Source organism: Phocoena sinus, chromosome 2 (assembly GCF_008692025.1).
Source record: "Phocoena sinus isolate mPhoSin1 chromosome 2, mPhoSin1.pri, whole genome shotgun sequence".
Taxonomy (NCBI): domain Eukaryota; kingdom Metazoa; phylum Chordata; class Mammalia; order Artiodactyla; family Phocoenidae; genus Phocoena; species Phocoena sinus.
The window spans coordinates 60977295-60996947 of record NC_045764.1 but is presented as its reverse complement, the minus strand read 5'-3'; the positions used below and the strand labels follow the sequence as shown (position 1 = coordinate 60996947).

General features: G+C 40.2%; 1 protein-coding gene and 1 non-coding gene across 3 annotated transcripts in view; both read right to left on the bottom strand.

Moving 5' to 3' along the window:
- SIN3A (SIN3 transcription regulator family member A) overlaps positions 1 to 19653 on the bottom strand; it is a 61809-nt gene that overhangs the window by 28256 nt on the left and 13900 nt on the right. For both annotated transcript variants that reach the window (XM_032622790.1, XM_032622791.1), the window contains exons 2-9: positions 15974 to 16195; positions 10491 to 10667; positions 5931 to 6037; positions 4975 to 5257; positions 3678 to 3929; positions 2951 to 3103; positions 2656 to 2814; positions 656 to 745 (exon numbers count right to left, since the gene is read on the bottom strand). In XM_032622790.1, coding sequence (XP_032478681.1) covers positions 656 to 745; positions 2656 to 2814; positions 2951 to 3103; positions 3678 to 3929; positions 4975 to 5257; positions 5931 to 6037; positions 10491 to 10667; positions 15974 to 16162 — 1410 coding nt within the window. In that variant the 5' untranslated portion in view covers positions 16163 to 16195. The remainder of the gene's footprint in view (positions 1 to 655; positions 746 to 2655; positions 2815 to 2950; positions 3104 to 3677; positions 3930 to 4974; positions 5258 to 5930; positions 6038 to 10490; positions 10668 to 15973; positions 16196 to 19653) is intronic.
- Positions 859 to 931, bottom strand: TRNAE-CUC. The gene has a single exon. It is a non-coding gene; the product is annotated as a tRNA-Glu (tRNA).

Here is a 19653-nt window from a genome sequence, read left to right as displayed (position 1 = left end):
ATTAGAATCACCTGGGGAGCTCTGAAAACATATAGTTAGATCAGAATTCCCATGAACCCAATATGCGATACCACAAGTAAGTATCACAAGCAATCAGAAGGTTAAAAGTCATCTTAAGTCCTCAACAATTGGTGCACTGACACTCCCCACTTTTTTTTTTTTTTTTTTTTTTGCTGTATGCGGGCCTCTCACTGTGTGGCCTCTCCCGTTGCGGAGCACAGGCTCCAGACGCGCAGGCTCAGCGGCCATGGCTCACGGACCCAGCCGCTCCACGGCATGTGGGATCTTCCCGGACCAGGGCACAAACCTGTGTCCCCTGCATCGGCAGGCGGACTCTCAACCACTGTGCCACCAGGGAAGCCCCCAGATATCTTTTGAGAGTAATATCATGCATTTCTTTTAAAGCTTTCTTCCACCATAGCAAATGCTGTATTTTGCGGCAACTACTTCGCAAAACTGAAGCAAACAATGCTACCATTTCTCCAGCTGTGCTAATAGTTCTCATAGACTGAAAGGACCTACAATTTGAAAACTATATTAAAAAGTAGAAAGCCCTAATCAGCTTGATGCCTCTAAAACAAAATCTTCTTGGGGACAGGGTGATTTTCTTTCGGCATTAGTAGCTAAGTTTAAATCCAATTCACTCATTACTCACCTTATCAAAAAATAATGATTCCGTTCCTACACCATGTTTGCTGGCATCTGCCATAGAAGAATCCTTGAGGCTGAGCAGTTTGGGTTTCTTCTGCAAAAAAGGAAAAACACAAACATGTAAGATTCAAAGCATGGGTTTCTCTGGGTTTTATTTTCTTCTTTTTGTTTTTTTTGGCTGAGCCTCTTGGCTTTATGGGATCTTAGTTCCCCAACCAGGGATTGAACCTGGGCCCCTGGCAGTGAGAGAGCAGAGTCCTAACCACTGGACCACCAGGGAATTCCCTCTCTGAATTTTATTTTCGTCTCTGTTCTAAGGTTCCATCACTGACCACCACTGATTACTAATTTGCAACAAATGAGAGAATTCAAGCCACTGACTTGCTTTACATCCTAAAAAATTTCCACTCCTCTATTTTAGATTCTCTATTTTAAATTGCCTGTCAGTTTTTTCCCCAGAGGTTCACAGATCATTCTACTTCCCAAATACTCTCTCTATAAATGGTCACAGCATTACTGTGACGTTAGAATTAATATCCTCACTTTTTTCCCCGGGCCAAAAGTAACTTTATTTGGAACCTAACGCCACTGCCTTGTCTTCCTAGCTGTGGAGGCAGAAGAGGCTGTAAAAATATCTGGAATACACAGAAATCAATCTTTAACCTTTACCTTTTAATCGTTCAATTTAAAAATTCATGAAAAAAAAAAGTTTATTTTCCTAACAGGAGGAATAACCACCTTGTGAGCAATATCCACTCAGACCAACTTAAGATTGCTCTTTCAAAGCATATGAATTGGCCATACGTAACTACCAGGCAAAAATTTTACTTTAAAAAAGCCACCTCTCAACTACCTATGAAGAAATGCACAAATGTTTGGAGAAGCAGCACGTTTACCTTTGCCACGTTGCAGTACACTCTCTTAGGAGCCATAGCCTCTGCTTACACTGCATAAGGAGAAGGTAGATAGGGAATCCTAATCTCCCAATATAGGGTTTCCACCTGTGGGTAATCCAGTGTGGGAGGAGACTAACATTGGCCTGTATCTGCTGACCTGATTCCTGCTACTCCTGTAACACTCCTTACTAAAGTGAAGAAATATAACCTATTACTATGTTCAACTTGCTTTCAAAAGGAGAAACCATTATAAACACTGAAAAATAGTTCTTCAACAGTACTTCAAAAGTATCAACAACACCTAACAGGTCAGTCTTTGTGGTTATTTGCTTATTTACCAGTCACTTCTTACCATAAGAAATTCCACTAGCTTTTGCTATTTTTTAACTAAATTCTGCCAACACGTCTCTTCAGTGTTATATACAGCTTTAGGATTCACTGAAGCAACATTCAATATATACACCTAGCCCGCTCCCTAGCACAGCTGCCCCACGTCAGAGAGGAAGGGAGTGGGCTCAGCTTTCTGTAGGCAGACCATCAGTGTTTACTCTAACAAGAAACATCACGTGATAGGTCACTAACAGGAGTTGAAGACTCCTGCCCTCTGCTGCAGCCCAAAGGTCCTTCCTTGGAGATTAAGATGATACAGATAAGATCTGGCAACCCAACAAAGAACCATGGACACGATAGGCCTCTAGACCAAAGAGATCCCACAAAGCATATGTGCTTTACTCACTAGAGGACCTCAGAGACTACTGACTTGTTTAGGAAACAATTATCAAACTTAAAAATCTTCTTTCTTAGCACAAGGCAGGAAAAATTAATTAACTCTCAGAAACCCTTGGCGGGAAACAAAAAAAACAGATTCGAGCTACCAGCAAAGAAGAGGGAAAATATAAAGAAAACCAGTAAGAACTCGAAAGTACAGTAATCTGAGCAATTAGCACTATTCTAACATTCCTTCACAAGCCAGATAAAAAGCTTTGCATTGAGTTTCTGTGACAGACACCAACTAACTCCCAATACCCAGGATCCAACTGTCAACCCTTGAGCACTGTCCACTAGTACTGCTCCGGAAAGTCAAAATGAGCATCTGCGCCCTTCTTACCTTCACTGGAGGGGTGGCTCCCGTTCCAGAGTGCCTGCGGATCTGGCAGCCATTCTGGCTGGGCCTCTGCGGCTTGTTGTTCAGTTGAGGTTTCTTCACAGTGCCTCCATGGTCATTTCTCACAGAATCGACCTTCTCAGCAGTTGTTTTGCTTAAAAGCTAATTAAGACACATGAAAGAGATGAATGCTCTTATTAAAGCAAGTAAGTTTCATTTAGAAAAAGTCTCCTGATTCCAGCTTCCTAACTTATCTAAGATAACCATTCTCAACAGTGTAGTTCTAAATAAAACTTACCACAGAGCTGTTGGCATCTGGTAGGAACTGTCCAAACTCTGATAACAGATCTTCCTGATTTTTAAAAAGACGAGCCACCTGGGCATACACCTCCTGCTCAGTCAACGCTGGAGTGTAGTTTCCTCCAGCTTCCTTGGCATTCCGCTGCTCTTTCTGATGGGAAATTGCAAATGGGAAGAGATCATATTAGAAGGCCACTGTTTTGAGTGACTCACTTGCACACTTTCTGAGATGTCTGGTAGGGGCTTTGTATGTTATCTATTTGGGCTGCACTTAAGAGGAAAGTCTATGTTCTCAGCACCTGTTTTGGCTTCAAACTTTGAAGTTGAGAAAGGAGTGGAAGATGGTGGCTGACAATTCCTTTTGAAAACCAGGGCAGTATATGTGAATGCTCAGGGGACCACTAACAACTGATAAAACACAAAATATTAGAGAAATTCCTCCTTATATTGTAGGTTAACTATATTACCCAAATCATTCTTTAAACTTTCCAGATAAATAAGCATTCATTTCACAGAGCAGTGACTTTAAAAATCCTGACCGGCTGCTACAAGGCAATTAAAGTCAGGTAAATCACACTGGCTTTATAAACACACATCACAGTTTCTAACTGGTTAACTTCCGGTAAGAATCAGTGGACACAATAATGGTTATTCAAGTCTTCTTGGACTAGCCGTCCCCGGAAGGGCAACCTGGTTAAGACAAGTTGAAAGGGCAACTGTCTTACCTGATATGTGTGCAAAATCTCCAGGAACGCTTTGTAGATGTCTGGTTGGCCCTGGAACCTGTTCTTGATCTTATTGACATAGTTGATGGCATGGTTAAACTCCACAGGTTGATTGTTCTGCAAGGGCGGGGCTGTTCCCAACGAGATTGTCACTGGTGTATGAGGCTGGACAGGTGGAGAACGTGGGGACGCATATGGTGGGAGTGGGGGAGTCTGCTGACTGGCTGGAGTATGTGCTTGTAGTTGGGAAGGCTAAAAGGAAAAAGTCATTATTCTCCTCAGGAACACAGATGGTTTAACATATGAAAGAAAGGTCAAAGTAAAGAGAAACAAAGTGTCTGATCAACATATATAATACTTTATTCACTCTGGCCAGGCCACTTTAGCCCAACTCAAATCACACTGGGTAGGGGTGGGAAGTGTAGAGGGTTCACACATTCTAATACAAAAGTTCCAGTCTCCAGTTTTCTAAACACAACCTTAAAAGTGGGCTATGTCTCCAACTACAAGGAAGAATTTTCATATGCAATTTTTAAGCTCACTTGCTGAACAGGTGCAAATAGAATAGGAAAAAAACCCTCATTCTACATAGATCTTTAATATCAAAAAAGACAATTCAATTGTTGCAGTTAACTTCACACACAAAAAAAGTCTTCTAAACCAGCTCTGCCCAATAGAAAACTCTGAGGTGATGGAAATGTTCCTTATTTGCACTATCCTGCACAATAGCCACTAGCCACACGAGGCTACTGAGCACCTGAAATGTAGCTGGTGCAACTGAAAAACAAAATTTATTTTAATTAATTTATATTTAAATATAGACATATGTGATTAGTGACTACTGTATCAATACATTTCTAGACTAAGAACACCCCATCATCGTCATCAACAAGATCTTCTGCTTAGCTTGATACGACCTAATCTGGTAAATGGAGTAACTTTTGTAAAATGATGACCGTGCGGAAAACAGTGTAATCTGATCATAAGATGACCACTTCTGCCTGTGCTATCCAAGTACTACTACACAAAGCTGCCATCTGTTGGGACGCTCATAGTTCAAAAAGCAGAAGTTGGGGGCAAAACAGTCCTTGTAGGTTGTTGATGTGTTGATTTAAACAGATACATAAATATGTGGTATGTAACCGTGAACCACTTTACAGGGATGCGACTACTGCATCTCCTCCAATGAAATTTTAACTTGTATGATCTATCTAAGTCTTATACTAAGGGAAAATGTCAAAGGAGGGTGCTTTCTAGGGATGGATTTCACACGGTGCAGAGTTTTCCAAGTGCTCACCTTGCTGACTTTGGCAGGTGGGGGCTGAGGAGCTGGCTGGGCAGGAGCTGGGGCTGACTGGGCTGAAGGCTGGGAAGGATGTTGGGGTGGTGGTTGAGGCTGGGGCTGGATGCCATGGGTTGGAATCTGATGAACCTGGCCAGGAGTTGTCACATTCACCATGTCATTGGTTTGCACCTCAATCTTGTAGCCAGGAGGCAAGAAGGTATTGAAGCCCATGATCAAGTCAGGGTGGCCTTTGAACAGCTGGGACACACGACTAATCACTCCTGGAGTGTCGATGCTGATGGAAAAACAAATATTAAAGTGGCAAGCTTAACAAGCACCCTAGCAAGAAAAAAATCACATTCCACTAGGTTCTCTACACAGGAAACTAAAAATCAACCTGAATATTACAAAATTAACAACACACAAAGAGCTCTGAAATTCCAAAGTCATTTAGCTTCATAATCAAAGAGGTTTGGTCACAATTTAAACAGAATATACAATCACGCGTGGTAACAGTCCTATCAAGCAGATACTCAGGCAGTAAGTCTAAAACTTCAATTCCCATGGAAGATACAACCTCTGATACAACAGTATAAATCATAATGTATCTATCTACATTGTTCAGACCAGTTACTCTTTTATAATAGTGAACCATGCCACAATATTAGTGTATCTTAAATCAATCCAAAAGGCAAGCAGCCTAATCATTACCAGTTTACTTCCCTGATTGAGGTGAAGTACTACGAAAAATTTTACTTAAGAAAAATTTACCAGTATGCAGAAAACAAAGGTCTAGGGCCTGCAATTTTCATAAAGCAGTATATAAAAGCACGACCCATGAAAATAAAAGCATAAACCCCCCCAAAAGAGCATCCTTTATCTTTCAGCAGATAAGAATAAGCTATATCCTCCTTCCAAAACCAACATAACAAGCACAAAGCTTGAGTACAACCGTGTATATCTTTTACCTCTGAGACTTAAATTCCTTCATGATGTCAAGGAAATCATTGTAGACCTGAGGCTGACTACCAAACTGCAGCTTCACTTGGTCAAGATAGGATAGGGCATCCTCCACCTGAGGCAGGGATAAATCTCAAGGTTATAGAAAGAAAGTCAAGAATTATTTTTTAAAAAATGATTTATGCCTAAATAAAATCAGCATAGTAAATGAAATAGAAATATATAGTAAACGTACATAAAAATATTAAAAATTAGTATGTTACCAGTAATAAACTCAAGCTTAAAATAAAAATCAACTCATAAAACCTGAAGCCTTGCTTTGGATAATTGTGCATAGCATTATTAGTGAAGAACAGTCACATTAATACATCATTCACTTATTCGTTCATTTATTCATTTCACAAATATCTACTAAGCAGCAACAACATGCCAGGCCAGGCCCAATGTGAGGTACTAAGGAGTATGACAAATAAGCCACGGTCCCTGCTCTACAGAAATTCATTTCACATCCAGTTGGGAATCATAACACAGTGGGGCAAGTGGGCAATCACCGAATGCCCAGAGAGCACATGGGAAGGGCACCCCTCCACACACTAAAAAAAAAAAAAAAAAAAACCCTATGGGGACATAGGGAGGGATTCCCCCAGAAGTGGTGTCTAAACCAAGTCCTAAGGATGAGTACTAATTAGCAAAAGTGAAGACCCATGAAGAAAGTCAGAGGAAGCAGCATCCCAGACTGGACACCATCTGGTACATTTGGAAAACTGAAAACAGTTCAGTTTGGCTAGAGGATCTGTGGTGAAAAGGAGAAATGGTGGTACGAAGAGTGACAAGAGATAACACAGGAGAGGATGCAGGACCTAGACCCTGAAAGGTCTTGTAAATCTTGTTAAAAAGCAATTTAGGTCTTCCCTGGTGGCGTAGTGGTTAAGAATCCGCCTGCCAATGCAGAGGACACGCGTCTGAGCCCTGGTCTGGGAAGATCCCACATGCTGTGGAGCAACTAAGCCCGTGCGCCACAACTACTGAGCCTGTGCTCTAGAGCCAGCGAGCCACAACTACTGAAGCCCGCATGCCACAACTACTGAAGCCCGTGCGCCTAGAGCCCATGCTCTGCAACGGGAGAAGCCACCACAATGAGAAGCCCACACAACGAAGAGCAGCCCCCGCTCGCCACAACTAGAAAAAGCCCACGCGCAGCAAAGAAGACCCAACGCAGCCAAAAATAAATAAATAATTTTTTAAAAAGCAATTTAGATTTTTAGCATCTGCACTTTAGTGTACTCAATTTGGTTACAGTGTTGAGAACGAGTTGGTGCAAGGCAGAATAGATTAAAAGGAGGTAAAACCAGTCATTGTATAAGGCTAACTCATGTGTGACCACGAGTGGCATAAATTATAGTACTGACCAAAGGAAAAGAGAGAAATGGACAGATTCAAAAGCTTTTTAGGAGATAGAAGTAACAGGGTTTGTGGACTGACTGATTGGATATGGGAGATAAGGGAGAGGGATCATTCACTAAATTATAAATTATTTGGGCATTCACAAAGCGGAACAAGTCTGAAAGTCTAGGAAGTTATGAATGTGATTTAGGACAGCTTAAGTTTTAGTTACTCAGGAGATATCCAAGGGAACTGCCTACTAGGTGTACCTTACATACTCTGGGATTATTTTTAATTATATAAAACATCAAGTTTAGGAAAGTTTCACAAGTAAACATCTGATTTGATAAGCACTACTCTTGTGATATATCGTGAAATAGAACATTTATGTTCAAATAAGCCATTAAACAGTATTCCAAGAGCTGCCCAAACTTCCACTATGGCCATGGTTAATCAGAGCATTTCAGTGTTGCTAGAGAAAAAAGTGTATACTTGGTCAATACCCACTCATTTGATGGTTGGTCTTTTGGTAGTTTAGAAATAACTTGACAATTTTTGTTGAAATTCAATGGATTATTTAATTCATATTCAGAATTTTCCATATTGAAGTGGTTCATTAATGACCAAATTGATGGAACTTAAAACTCACTAAGTTTGCAGAAGAAACAAAGACTATGGAAGATATTTAAGAATAGCATTCACAGTCACAACAGAGGAGTTATCAAAAATAAACAAATACACAAAAAATTAAAAACAAAAAAAGAGCACTCTATGGTATAACATAATTAATACACAGAGGGAAAAAGTGCTGAAACCTGAAGGAAGGAAATTATATGTGATGTGTGTGTGTGTGTTTGGAAGAAAAAGGTACAGGTCATAATGAACCACTGTTTAAATATTAGTTGTAAAATAACACTACACTTAAAAAAGCCAGCACGACACCTACATTATAAATAGAAACCTGCATGTAAGAATAGTGAGGAAATCCTCTAGTTACCTGAAGTGTAGTACAACTCTTTATAAAAGCACATATACGTTCTAGGAATCACAGCTTAGAAAAAAACAACTTGGAACTAGTCATTTGAAAGCTGCAAGTTTAAGGAGGCACTTGGGGAGGCTCAGATTCTGCTGATGAATTTTCCTGGCTCACTTCAACAGGCGTTTATCAGTAAGGTCCCTAACCTCCCAAAGTCCACAATCTTGTTGGGGAGACAAACACAAACAACTCTAAACAGGACTTGCTAAATATGTGCCAAATATGTATGCTACTGGCATTCAACAAATAACGAAATCACACCAAACATGCCTCAAATTATTCAAATCTTCCTTGTCATCAATCTGCCAAAGACAAAGAAAGTACAGACAATGTTGATGCTTGAAATAACCTAAGTATTCTCACTGAACACTTCCTTATTATAGAATATAAATGATTTATTGAAGTTGATTCAAATGCTTATAAAGCATTTTAAGACTGATCCAAAAATGGCAAGCAATGTGAGAATACTGAATGAAATTACATGGAGGCGCAAGAAAGCATTTTACCTCTCCTCATTAGAAAGGAAATTCAACAAGTTATTATGCCCAGGAATCACATTCAAGAGCTTGTGACTAAAGAACAGAGCAAAAAGACCTAACTCTACCTGACTCACTCTATAACCCCAACTCTAAAGCCCTTTCATGCTTCCTTGACAGCTTCTATAAAACATACAAAGCACACTCTATATACTTATACACAAGTGAGGAAAGAGAATAAAATAGGTGTTATACCTTTGAAAGGACTGACTGGAAAAGGGATATAGAAATAAATATATTTTTTTGTTAGTTTAACAGTAAGTTTATAAGCTCTTTTGCAACATTAAGGTATTAACTGCTGAATACAGTATTAATATGGAATTAAGTCACACCAAACCAACTTAAAAAAAAATATTTTCAGGACTTGGTGAAGTGCTAAGTCCATAGCAATAATACATTTTGGTACACGGCCATCACTCTACAAGCAGCGAGTAAAAATGTTTTAAGGAAAACATCAATATAACTTACAAATATTTTCCCAAAGACAGAGCCCAGAGTAAAGTTACAGGTCCAAATAATTTGTACTCTCTTTAAGAACTATGCTTATGTATAATCAACTCTGAATTACTTAAGCTAATATAGACAGAGTAAATTTTTACAAAATCCCTCTATATACCTTAGCTTTGGCGTGCTTTTTATTTATGTAACATTTAATTTCCATAGGCCAATATTAAAGTTCCCGAGAACCCAAACCAATGAGGGCAGGAGTCAGGGAGAACTAGATTAAGTATCAAGGAAAAGAGAGGGCCGAAATATTTGCTGCAAAAATATATACTTCAAGGATATACTGTTCATTCCTACTTACAAGCTACTTGATATAATTAGCCTGGTATGACCAAATAAAGATCCAACATCTTATCTCTTTATAGTTCTTTAATTTTATATTTCTTACACTAGATTCTAAATTTTATACAAATGTAAAACTAGAAGAAAATGAAATCTGGAAAACTTGTTACCACAATCACACGTTTTGAAAAGTAACACTCAACAGAGAGAGAAGGTTAGCTGGGCGTATAAGCTTCACTTCTCCACAGATGCCTCATGAATTTCAAAGTGGTGAAAACCTACAGCATATACTCAGCAGATCAGATGAAAACACTGACACTTCATTCACAATAACAGCCTTTCCCAAACTTCATAAAGGTTCCCCCAATGGAGCATGTGTTTTACTAAGGATGGACTTGATGATCCCAGCCAATTTAGCTAGTCATAAACAAGAATAAAAAGATTAAACCATAATACCGGGCCCATTAACTATACAGGACTGTAGCCAACTATGTGTATGTTAATAAAACCTTATTCCATGCTAAGAACTAAGAGTTCAGAAGGAGGCATCCAAAAAATGGACTTTATTTCATATGAAAATAGCCCCTCAGTCCTGGAACGTTTGAATACCATGCATTCATACATTCCAAAAACATTTCTTGAATGTATTTTCTGGATCAGGCACTGGTGCTAAGACAGGAAATCTAAGTAGGTTTCAAAACAAAAACAAAGTAAAACTTCTTGTGATTCAACGCCCCCAGTCTACTGTTAAAAGTTGTTACACCACTACCAATAGACTGAAGCCAATGTTACTTGCTAAGAGAGAAATGGAAGGAGTTGAATACCACCTTGAGCCTCTGAAACTGCTGCTGCCCCTGCACTGGTGCAACTGGTGGAGCTGGATGAGCATGACTCTGGACCACCTGGCCTCCATGGGGCTGCACAGCTGTTGGGTGATGATGGCTGCTATGAACCGCTGCTATGGTGGGCCCATGACTGCCGGAGCTCTGTGGAACGGCTGAAACCTGGAATGGACAAAATACAGATAAGAAGCTTCAAGCTTTACGCATTCTTCCCCAGATGCCTCTAAAGAACATGCACACATATCTTTGCATACACAAAGATAATCAGAAACTCAAATTTCCCACAAAAGGGAACTGGTGAAATAAATTATAGCCCACCCAGATTACAACAGAATTCTGCAGTTATTAAAAATTATATAGCTCAGCACATCTCAAACTATCTGAGGTAAAGGACAAGTTTTTCTTTTTTCTTAAATTCCAATCCATCACGGACCACTACTTTTATAAAATACAATAAAAATGAATTACTAGAAAAGTGAGATAAAAAATATATAAGCCCATAATTTTCATTACTAGGTTTTATAAATATAAAATTACAATGTCCAATTGCTATAAAAGTTTCTAAACATGCTTCATTTCTGTACTTATCTCATTACAGACTAGTATGAAAGTATTCACATCAGCCATCTGTGGACCACAGTTTGAATAGCACCGATATAGATGCATATATATCATTTAACATTTAAAAGTGTTCACAATCCATAAATTGAATGTACTCATGTGTTGCATATGGATTTAAACTTTTAATTTTTTAAAAAGCACATTACAAAGCAGTATATGTAATACATACACTAAGGATAAATTAGGAGTTTGGAATTAATATGTACACATACTATATATAAAACAGATAACCAACAAGGACCTACAGTATGGCACAGGGAATTATACTCAGTATCTTTTAAACTTTTTTTTTTTTTTTTTTTTGCGTTACGCGGGCCTCTCAATGCTGTGGCCTCTCCCGCCGCGGAGCACAGGCTCCGGACGCGCAGGCCCAGCGGCCATGGCTCACGGGCCCAGCCGCTCCGCGGCATGTGGGATCTTCCCGGACCGGGGCACGAACCTGCGTCCCCTGCATTGGCAGGCGGACTCTCAACCACTGCGCCACCAGGGAAGCCCCTATACTCAGTATCTTTTAATAACCTGTAATGGAAAAGAATTTTAAAAAGAATATATATATATATATTCTTTTTCTGTAGCGCTTTGCTGTACACCTGAAACTAACACAACACTGTAAATCAACTATACTAGAATAAAAAAATTCTTAGTCAACACTCAGAAAAAAAATACAATTAAGATTTTAAATCCTAGACAACAAATATATAGTAAAATGTCCGCATTTTATCTTGTGGTAGTAGGATTAGAGAAGATTTTTATTTTGTTTTATTTATGCTGCTTATCCATACCTGCTACTCATTTTTTTTTTTTTTTTTTGCCGCACTGCACGGCTTTCTGGATCTTAGTACCCCTACCAGGGATTGAACCCGGGCCCTGGCAGTGAAAGTGCTGAGTCCTAACCACTGGACCACCAGGGAACTCCCTTATTTGCTACTTCTAAAATTAAAATTTTAAAATTTCTTCCAAATTGTTGGTGGTTTGGCCTCAAACATATTTCTTTTCTATTCTCTCTTGTCCTCTTATAAGTTTAAGAGTAAAATAAAAGCACAAGCCCCTTTCCTTCTATTTCTGTTGCAAGAAATGCTATATAAAATTTCCAAAGCTTTTAAAATTTTCCTATTTCAGAACTGTTAATCACTGCAGAAGACAACTAAGGACAATATACCTGAGTTGCCACATCTCCAAAACAAGGAGACCAAATAACATGACACCTTAAAACAATGTAAGCTGCAGGGCTTCCCTGGTGACGCAGTGGTTGAGAGTCTGCCTGCCGATGCAGGGGACACAGGTTCGTGCCCCGGTCCGGGAGGATCCCACGTGCCGTGGAGCGGCTGGGCCCGTGAGCCATGGCCGCTGAGCCTGCGCGTCCGGAGCCTGTGCCCCGCAACGGGAGAGGCCACAACAGTGAGAGGCCCGCGTACCACAAAAAACAAAAAAAAACTAATTTAAGCTGTGTACTACAACTTAAGAGAGAATGTTTTTTTCCCAAGTCCCCACAGATTTATAAAGATTACCCTGGGCAGAGCGGAGGGTGGGAAATACAGCAACTATTTACAAATCCACAGAAACAATAAACATTAGTAGTAAAAAGAAACTATTTAGACAATTCTAAAAGCTCTAATATATCTCTCGCAAGAAGAGTTATTATTCTGAGCTTCTATATTCCAACATGCATGTGCTGGACAGGTTTTTACAAGACTTAATTGGAGTTTATAAATATTTGAGATGGCTGGTTTTATAAGAGCACATTATAGCTTCCAGTATAGGAATAAATGTAACTATCCCCAGTGTAGGAAAAAGTCCTGAACTAGTTCAGATAAAAGTAATCACCCAGGGACTTCCCTGGTGGTCCAGTGGTAAAGAATCCACCTTACAATGCAGGGGACGCAGGTTTGATCCCTGGTCAGGAAACTAAGATCCCACATGCCTCGGGGCAACTAAGCCCGTGTGCCACAACTACTGAGCTCGTGCGCCTCACCTAGAGAGAGAAAACCCACACGCTGCAACGAAGAGCCCATGTACTGCAACGAAAGATCCAGCGTACCACATGCAGCCAAATAAATAAATAAATAAAAATAAATAAATCTTAAAAAAAAAAAAGTAATCACCCAAGGAAAACACGCCACTTTTCTTTCCTCTAAGTCCTAACCTAACGATTTGATCTGTAGCAGTCCTCCGACTGCTGCACCCAGTCCCATATGAAGGCACTATACTGCTTCAAGGGGGACTCCAAAGGAAGAGTGACACCTAAGGAATTACCATTTCCTATTTCACCTGGGTTTCCCTCTTCCTTGATTGTTTTCTTATAATAAGTTCCTAGAAATGGAATTTCTAGATAAAAAAATAACTAAAGAATCTGACACAAACTGTCAAATTGCTCTCAAGGAAGATTATGTCAATTTATGTTCCCAGTACCAGCCAAACCTTTTTATTTTTTTAATTTTTACTTTATTTTTTCTGGCCACACCACATGGCTTGCGGGATCTCAGTTCCCTGACCAGGGACTGAACCCAAGCCACAGCAGTGAAAGCCCAGAATCCTAACCACTAGGCCACCAGGGAACTCCCGTGCCAGCCAAACCTTTTTAAAAGTCACTAATAACTTAGGTAGAAGAAGGTCTCTCCAGACTAGTTAAATAAATTATGGTTCAGACTGACCTGGAATGGAATATTATAAATGCAATGATTTTTTAAAAACTTACTTGGATCTATACATACATTCAAGTGGAAAGTTGTCCACTATATATTAAGTGAAAAGAACAAACAGTAGAATAGTATACACTGTATGGTCCAAATCATGAGAGGAGAGAAGTGTATCTAAATAATTAGGCAGGTAAATAAACATATGCTTGTATATGCATACAAAACTTTGGATACCCGAGAAATGCACCAGTGGGATAAAGTCTGAGGGGTCAGAAATCACATTATATCATTTTTCTTTAAATGGTGATATTTATTTTCATATAATTTAAAAGGGCAAAACACAAATTTCTTCCATTTTTACAGAACAGAGTGAACAGACAAGAGATGAATGATCAGTTGTTGATCAGGATATGCAATGATAGCAATATAGAGTGCTATGTAAATATAAATAAATTGGTACAGCTTTGGGACTTCCTGGTGGTGCAGTGGTTGGGAATCTGCCTGCCAATGCAGGGGGACAATGGGTTCAATCCCTGGTCCAGGAAGATCCCACATGCCGCGGAGCAACCAAGTCCGTGCACCACAACTACTGAGCCTGCGCTCTAGAGCCCGAGAGCCACAGCTACTGAGCCCATGTGCCACAACTACTGATGCCCGCATGCTCTAGCGCCCGCGTGCCTCAACTACTGAGCCCACGTGCCACAACTACTGAAGGCTGCGCACCTAGAGCCCATGCTCCGCAACGAGAAGCCACCACAATGAGAAGCCTGCGCACCACGACAAAGAGTAGCCCCTGATCGCCACAACTAGAGAAAGCCCGTGCGCAGCAACAAAGACCCAATGCAGCCAAAAAGAAACCCAACAACAACAAACTGGTACAGCTTTGAAAAACAATTTGACGTTACCTGCTAAGGGTGAAGATGTGCACACCCTATGACCCAGTAATCCGTCTCCTAGGCACTCAAGAAACTTCCTACCGTGCCCTCAGACCCGCTGAGTGGTCTGCAAAAACAAAGAGCTTGCACCAGGATGTAAACCAACTACTTCACACAGTTGTGCTTCACAACTAAGCACACTGTTTAATTCCACTGCCTTTTTAAATTCCCATAGCAAAACCCTCTTGATAAAAAACGTAGTGCATTGACTTACATTCTGTTGCAAGCTTGTCTTGTCACTGTGAATTGCCACTGTGAGTACCACTGCACTAGGAGAACCTAAGAACGTTCACCACAGTTCCTGTCTAACAGGAAAAGTCTGGAAACAGCCTCATAGTCCATCAACAGAAGAATGGATAAATTAATTGGATATATTAATATAATTCATAACTAAATGAGAATGACTCACTCAATTGGTCACATACTAAATATGGATAAGTCTTAGGAACCACACTGAGTGAAAAAAAAAGTGAGTCAAAGAAGAAAATATACGTTTTCATTTATATACAAGTTCAAAAATACCCAAACTAAACAACTTTATTGTCTAGAGGTATAAACAAAATGATTTTATATAGCACAGGGAGTTCTACTCAATACTCTGTAATGGCCTAGATGGGAAAAGAATCTAAAAAAGAGTGGATATATGTATATGTATAACTGATTCACTTTGCTGTACACCTGAAACTAACACAACATTATAAATCAACTATATTCCAATCAATCAAAAATAAATAAATGATTTTAAAACACGAAATAAAGTCAAGGGAATAATAAACCCAGAGTTCAGATTAGTGGCTACCTCTAAAGGGAGGGAAAAGGAAAAGGGATCAGGGAGAGACAATGAACTTCAAAGGTCATGACAACATTTTTTTTTTTCAAATGTGCATGGTAAATACACAAGTGTACATTGTTTACATTATCTTTTATACCTTACATATATCTCATAAATAAATTTTTTGTTGTTGTTGTTGTTTTTGCGATACGCGGGCCTCTCACTGTTGTGGCCTCTCCCGTTGCGGAGCACAGACTCTGGACATGCAGGCTCAGTGGCCATGGCTCACGGGCCCAGCCGCTCCGCGGCATGTGGGATCCTCCCGAACCAGGGCACGAACCCGTGTCCCCTGCATCGGCAGGCGGACTCTCAACCACTGCACCACCAGGGAAGCCCCCATAAATAAGTTTTTTAATATCTGAATGTTTAATAAAAATTTTTTAATTGGGTAAAATCACCAGTGTTCCTCTTTCACCCCTAGTCCCTTGATGGGCTCCAGTTTACCTGGTAACTAGGTGTCACAGAGTACTGAATTCCTGTGGCTGACTGCATGGTCTCAGACACCGCTTCATACACAGGAGGGGCAGGGGCAAGCACCCGGTGCTGGTGAGGAAAAGCCTCTGTGCTACCAGGGATCCGACGCTGCTGGGCCGCATACACCGGTGACTCCTGGTCATCCAAACGTCGCTTCATTCTGCACTCATGCTCAGGGATGCACTACAAAACCTGCAGAAATGAAAAGCAATGACATGCAAACCAATTCGCACTCCAATACAATGTGTACAACCAGTCACCCAAACTGGTATAAGCTCAACTCCCAGAATCAATGATTATCTACTTCATCCTAGAGATAATCACTGGGTAGTTTTGTGCACGCTGGTGCACACACTCCCAACAGTGGACAGATTATTATGACTGAAAGACAAAATTTAAATAATAACATAGTTTGAATTACTCTGGTACTAGAGTTGAAAAATAACCTCCAATTTAAAAACACAAAGATACACCTTTCTTCATTCCCTAGTTTTGTCAAGTGTCATCATCCCTAACATTAATTATATTATTCACATGCTATAAAAACATTCAAGTGTTTCTTCCTAACTCCTCTCAAAAGCTAGTACTATAATTCCCGTCTACTTTTTAAAATATCAATTGTTTCAACAATTAAATGGTATCATGGTAAGAACACTAGGCCAGGAGTAAGAAGACGATGGTTCTAGACTTGGCAATTTAAGAAACTATGTACACCTCAACAAGTTCCTTGTTCCATGTGAGTTTGTTTCTCCGAAAATAAAATAAGATTGAAATAGACCATTGCTAAGGTTTCTCCTGATTCTAACATTCTTTAATCCTAAAGTGATTCCAGAATCCCTTAGTTTAATAATCCCCCTGTTGGGGAACACTTCCTTTCCTGCAGCACACAAAAAGTCTAATAAACACTATGGCCAGGAATCCAGATGGGTCTTCTCAGAGCTTTTCCAACATCGGTATCATTAATATAAGCATATCAATAAGAAAGAATGCTCCAGTCATCCGAAGACAAAATAGGGCCAAGGCCTACCAATTTTTGGTCACAAAAAAAACTTTAAAAAGACACCACTGCTGTGGTAAGATTAAAAATACAGTAACAGATCTCCAAGCCACTCCCTCTCCACCTAAAGTAAGGCTCTTTTTAAGACTGGGGGTGGGGGGCTTTTACCTACTTTCTACATCCACCCATACCTTTTTTCTTCATTCCCTGGGACCGTGCATGCTCTGAGGGGAAGCAGTCCTCACAAGGACTCCTCAAGGCTGCTTCACCCCTTCTCCGTCCTCACCATCATCCTCGCCATCATCCTCAACCTGCCTGCCACTCGAATGCTCAGCCTTGAAATAGTGTCTTGGGTTTTTCTCACACCTTACAAACCTAAGTTAGACTCTGACACAGGAGCACAACTGTTTCATTTGCAAGCCAGCTATTTTCAATATTATCTTTCTGTAAATCGCAAGCTATAAATATCCTTTCTGTTGACTATAACTTATTTATTTATTTAGCCACGCTGTACGGCATGTGGGATCTTAGTTCCCCTACAAGGGATCGAACCCACACCCCCTGCATTGGAAGCGCGAAGTCTTAACCACTGGACCACCAGGGAAGTCCCTATTGACTATAACTTTAGATCAAAGGACTAAGTCTCCCAAATTTCTATGAACACTCAATCTCAACCTACTTGGGGATAAGTCTAATAAATGGACAAGACTGAAAAGTCTTAAAGACTTTTTGGCTGCTACTTCTATGTATACCCATGATCTAGATCACAGTTTGTTTTTGGGTTCCACTGGCTTGAAACTTAGATGCTTAAACACATCTGAGATTAATCTCTGGAACCAAAAGCCAGTCAATACCTCATAAATGGAAAACCAAATTTAGATCAGAAGAGCACAGCATAGGACTATGGAAAAAAACTAAGTACCTGTCAAGACCTGGATTCTAGTCCAAACTCTGACTCGAAGCTGTATAACTTTGGTCCTGCTTCCTTACTTGCAAAAGGATGTAATTAGACTACTCTAGTGATTGCCAAATGCTGGTCTGTGGACAAGTCTATAGGAAAATGAAAAGGGGGGGGGGGAGAGGGGATTGCAGTGAGTTTTTCATATGTTAAGTATTAAAGAACTATGCTTTACTCTGAGATCATGTCCTATCTTTTAGCTATTAAAATATCATTTCTTTTATAAAGTGACTGTGATTCTATAAAGTATTTAACTTCATTTGCCTCTACAGAGTTTGCCTTCCAGACCATCTCTATGACACTATAGAGACCGCCCAGGGTCTGCACTTTCTCTGAACTGTACTTTACTTCTTTAACAATAACCACTCTTAATTCTATTCCCAAAGTGGTTCTCAAATCGATTGCTTCTTCTCTAGCCATACAGACACGCCCTCATTTCAAGACCTTATCATCCCTTACCTCAATTGTTACCAACACCCTCCAGCCTCTCTCCCATCTAGTCTACCCTCTACACTGCTTTCAAAATGGTCAGCCTCAGGACTTTCCTGGTAGTCCAGTGGGTAAGACTCGGCACTCCCAATGCAGGGGGCCTGGGTTTGATCCCTGGTTGGGGAACTAGATCCTGCATGCGTGCCGCAACTAAGAGTCTGCATGCTGCAACTAAGGATCCTGCATGCCGCAGTGAAGATCCTGCAAGCTGCAACTAAGACCCAGTGCAGCCAAAATAAATAAATATTTTTTAAAAAAAGTTGGTCTCAAATGCAAATCCAATCCAGCTGTAAATCCATCATCTTAAGTGATGGCTTCCCATCACTTAAGAAAACAATCCAGGAATTCCCTGGTGGTCCAGTGGTTAGGGTTCGGCACTCTCACTGCTGAGGGTCTGGGTTCAATCCCTGGTCGGGGAACTAAGATCTCACAAGCCGCGCAGCACAGCCAAAAAAACCCAAAAAACAAAATCAAACAAACAAAAAACGCCCCAAAACAAAACAACAATAACAACCTAAATTCCTTAACTTGGCCTTCAAAATTCTTCCTTACTCACTGGGGGGACAATTTAACTTACCAATTACATCCTATCATCCCCACCCTATCATCCAGGCCTGTCAAGTGTCTTCCCACTCCCCTAAACAAGCCTCAAGTCTATAAGCTTCAAGGTAGAGTCCTTTTCAACTGTCTGCAATTCCCGACACTCATCACAGATGCTCAAATACTGTACATGCAGAAGGAAAAAAAACATAGTTAACATAATAACAGCATATATTGAATGCCAAGCACCATTCTATACAATTTACCAATAATAATTTAATCCCTACAACAACCCTATAAGCAAGGTACTACTATTCTCTATGTTATAAATGAGAAAACTGAAACACAAAGATTAAAATTGCCCAAGGTTGCACAGCTAAAAGGCAAAGCTGGGGTATGAATCCACAAAATCTGTCTCCAGAGCCTGGATTCTTTTTTTTTTTTAATTGAATACAGAAGTATATCTTTTTTAAAAAATTAATTAATTTATTTATTTTGGCTGCACTGGCTCTTCATTGTGGTGTTTGGGCTCTCTAGTTTTGGCATGCGGGCTTCCCTAGTTGCAGTACAAGGGCCCTAGAGCGTACAGGCTCAGTAGCTGCAGCGCATGTGGGCTTAGTTGCGGTATGTGGGATCTTAGTTCCCCGATCAGGGATCGAACCCAGG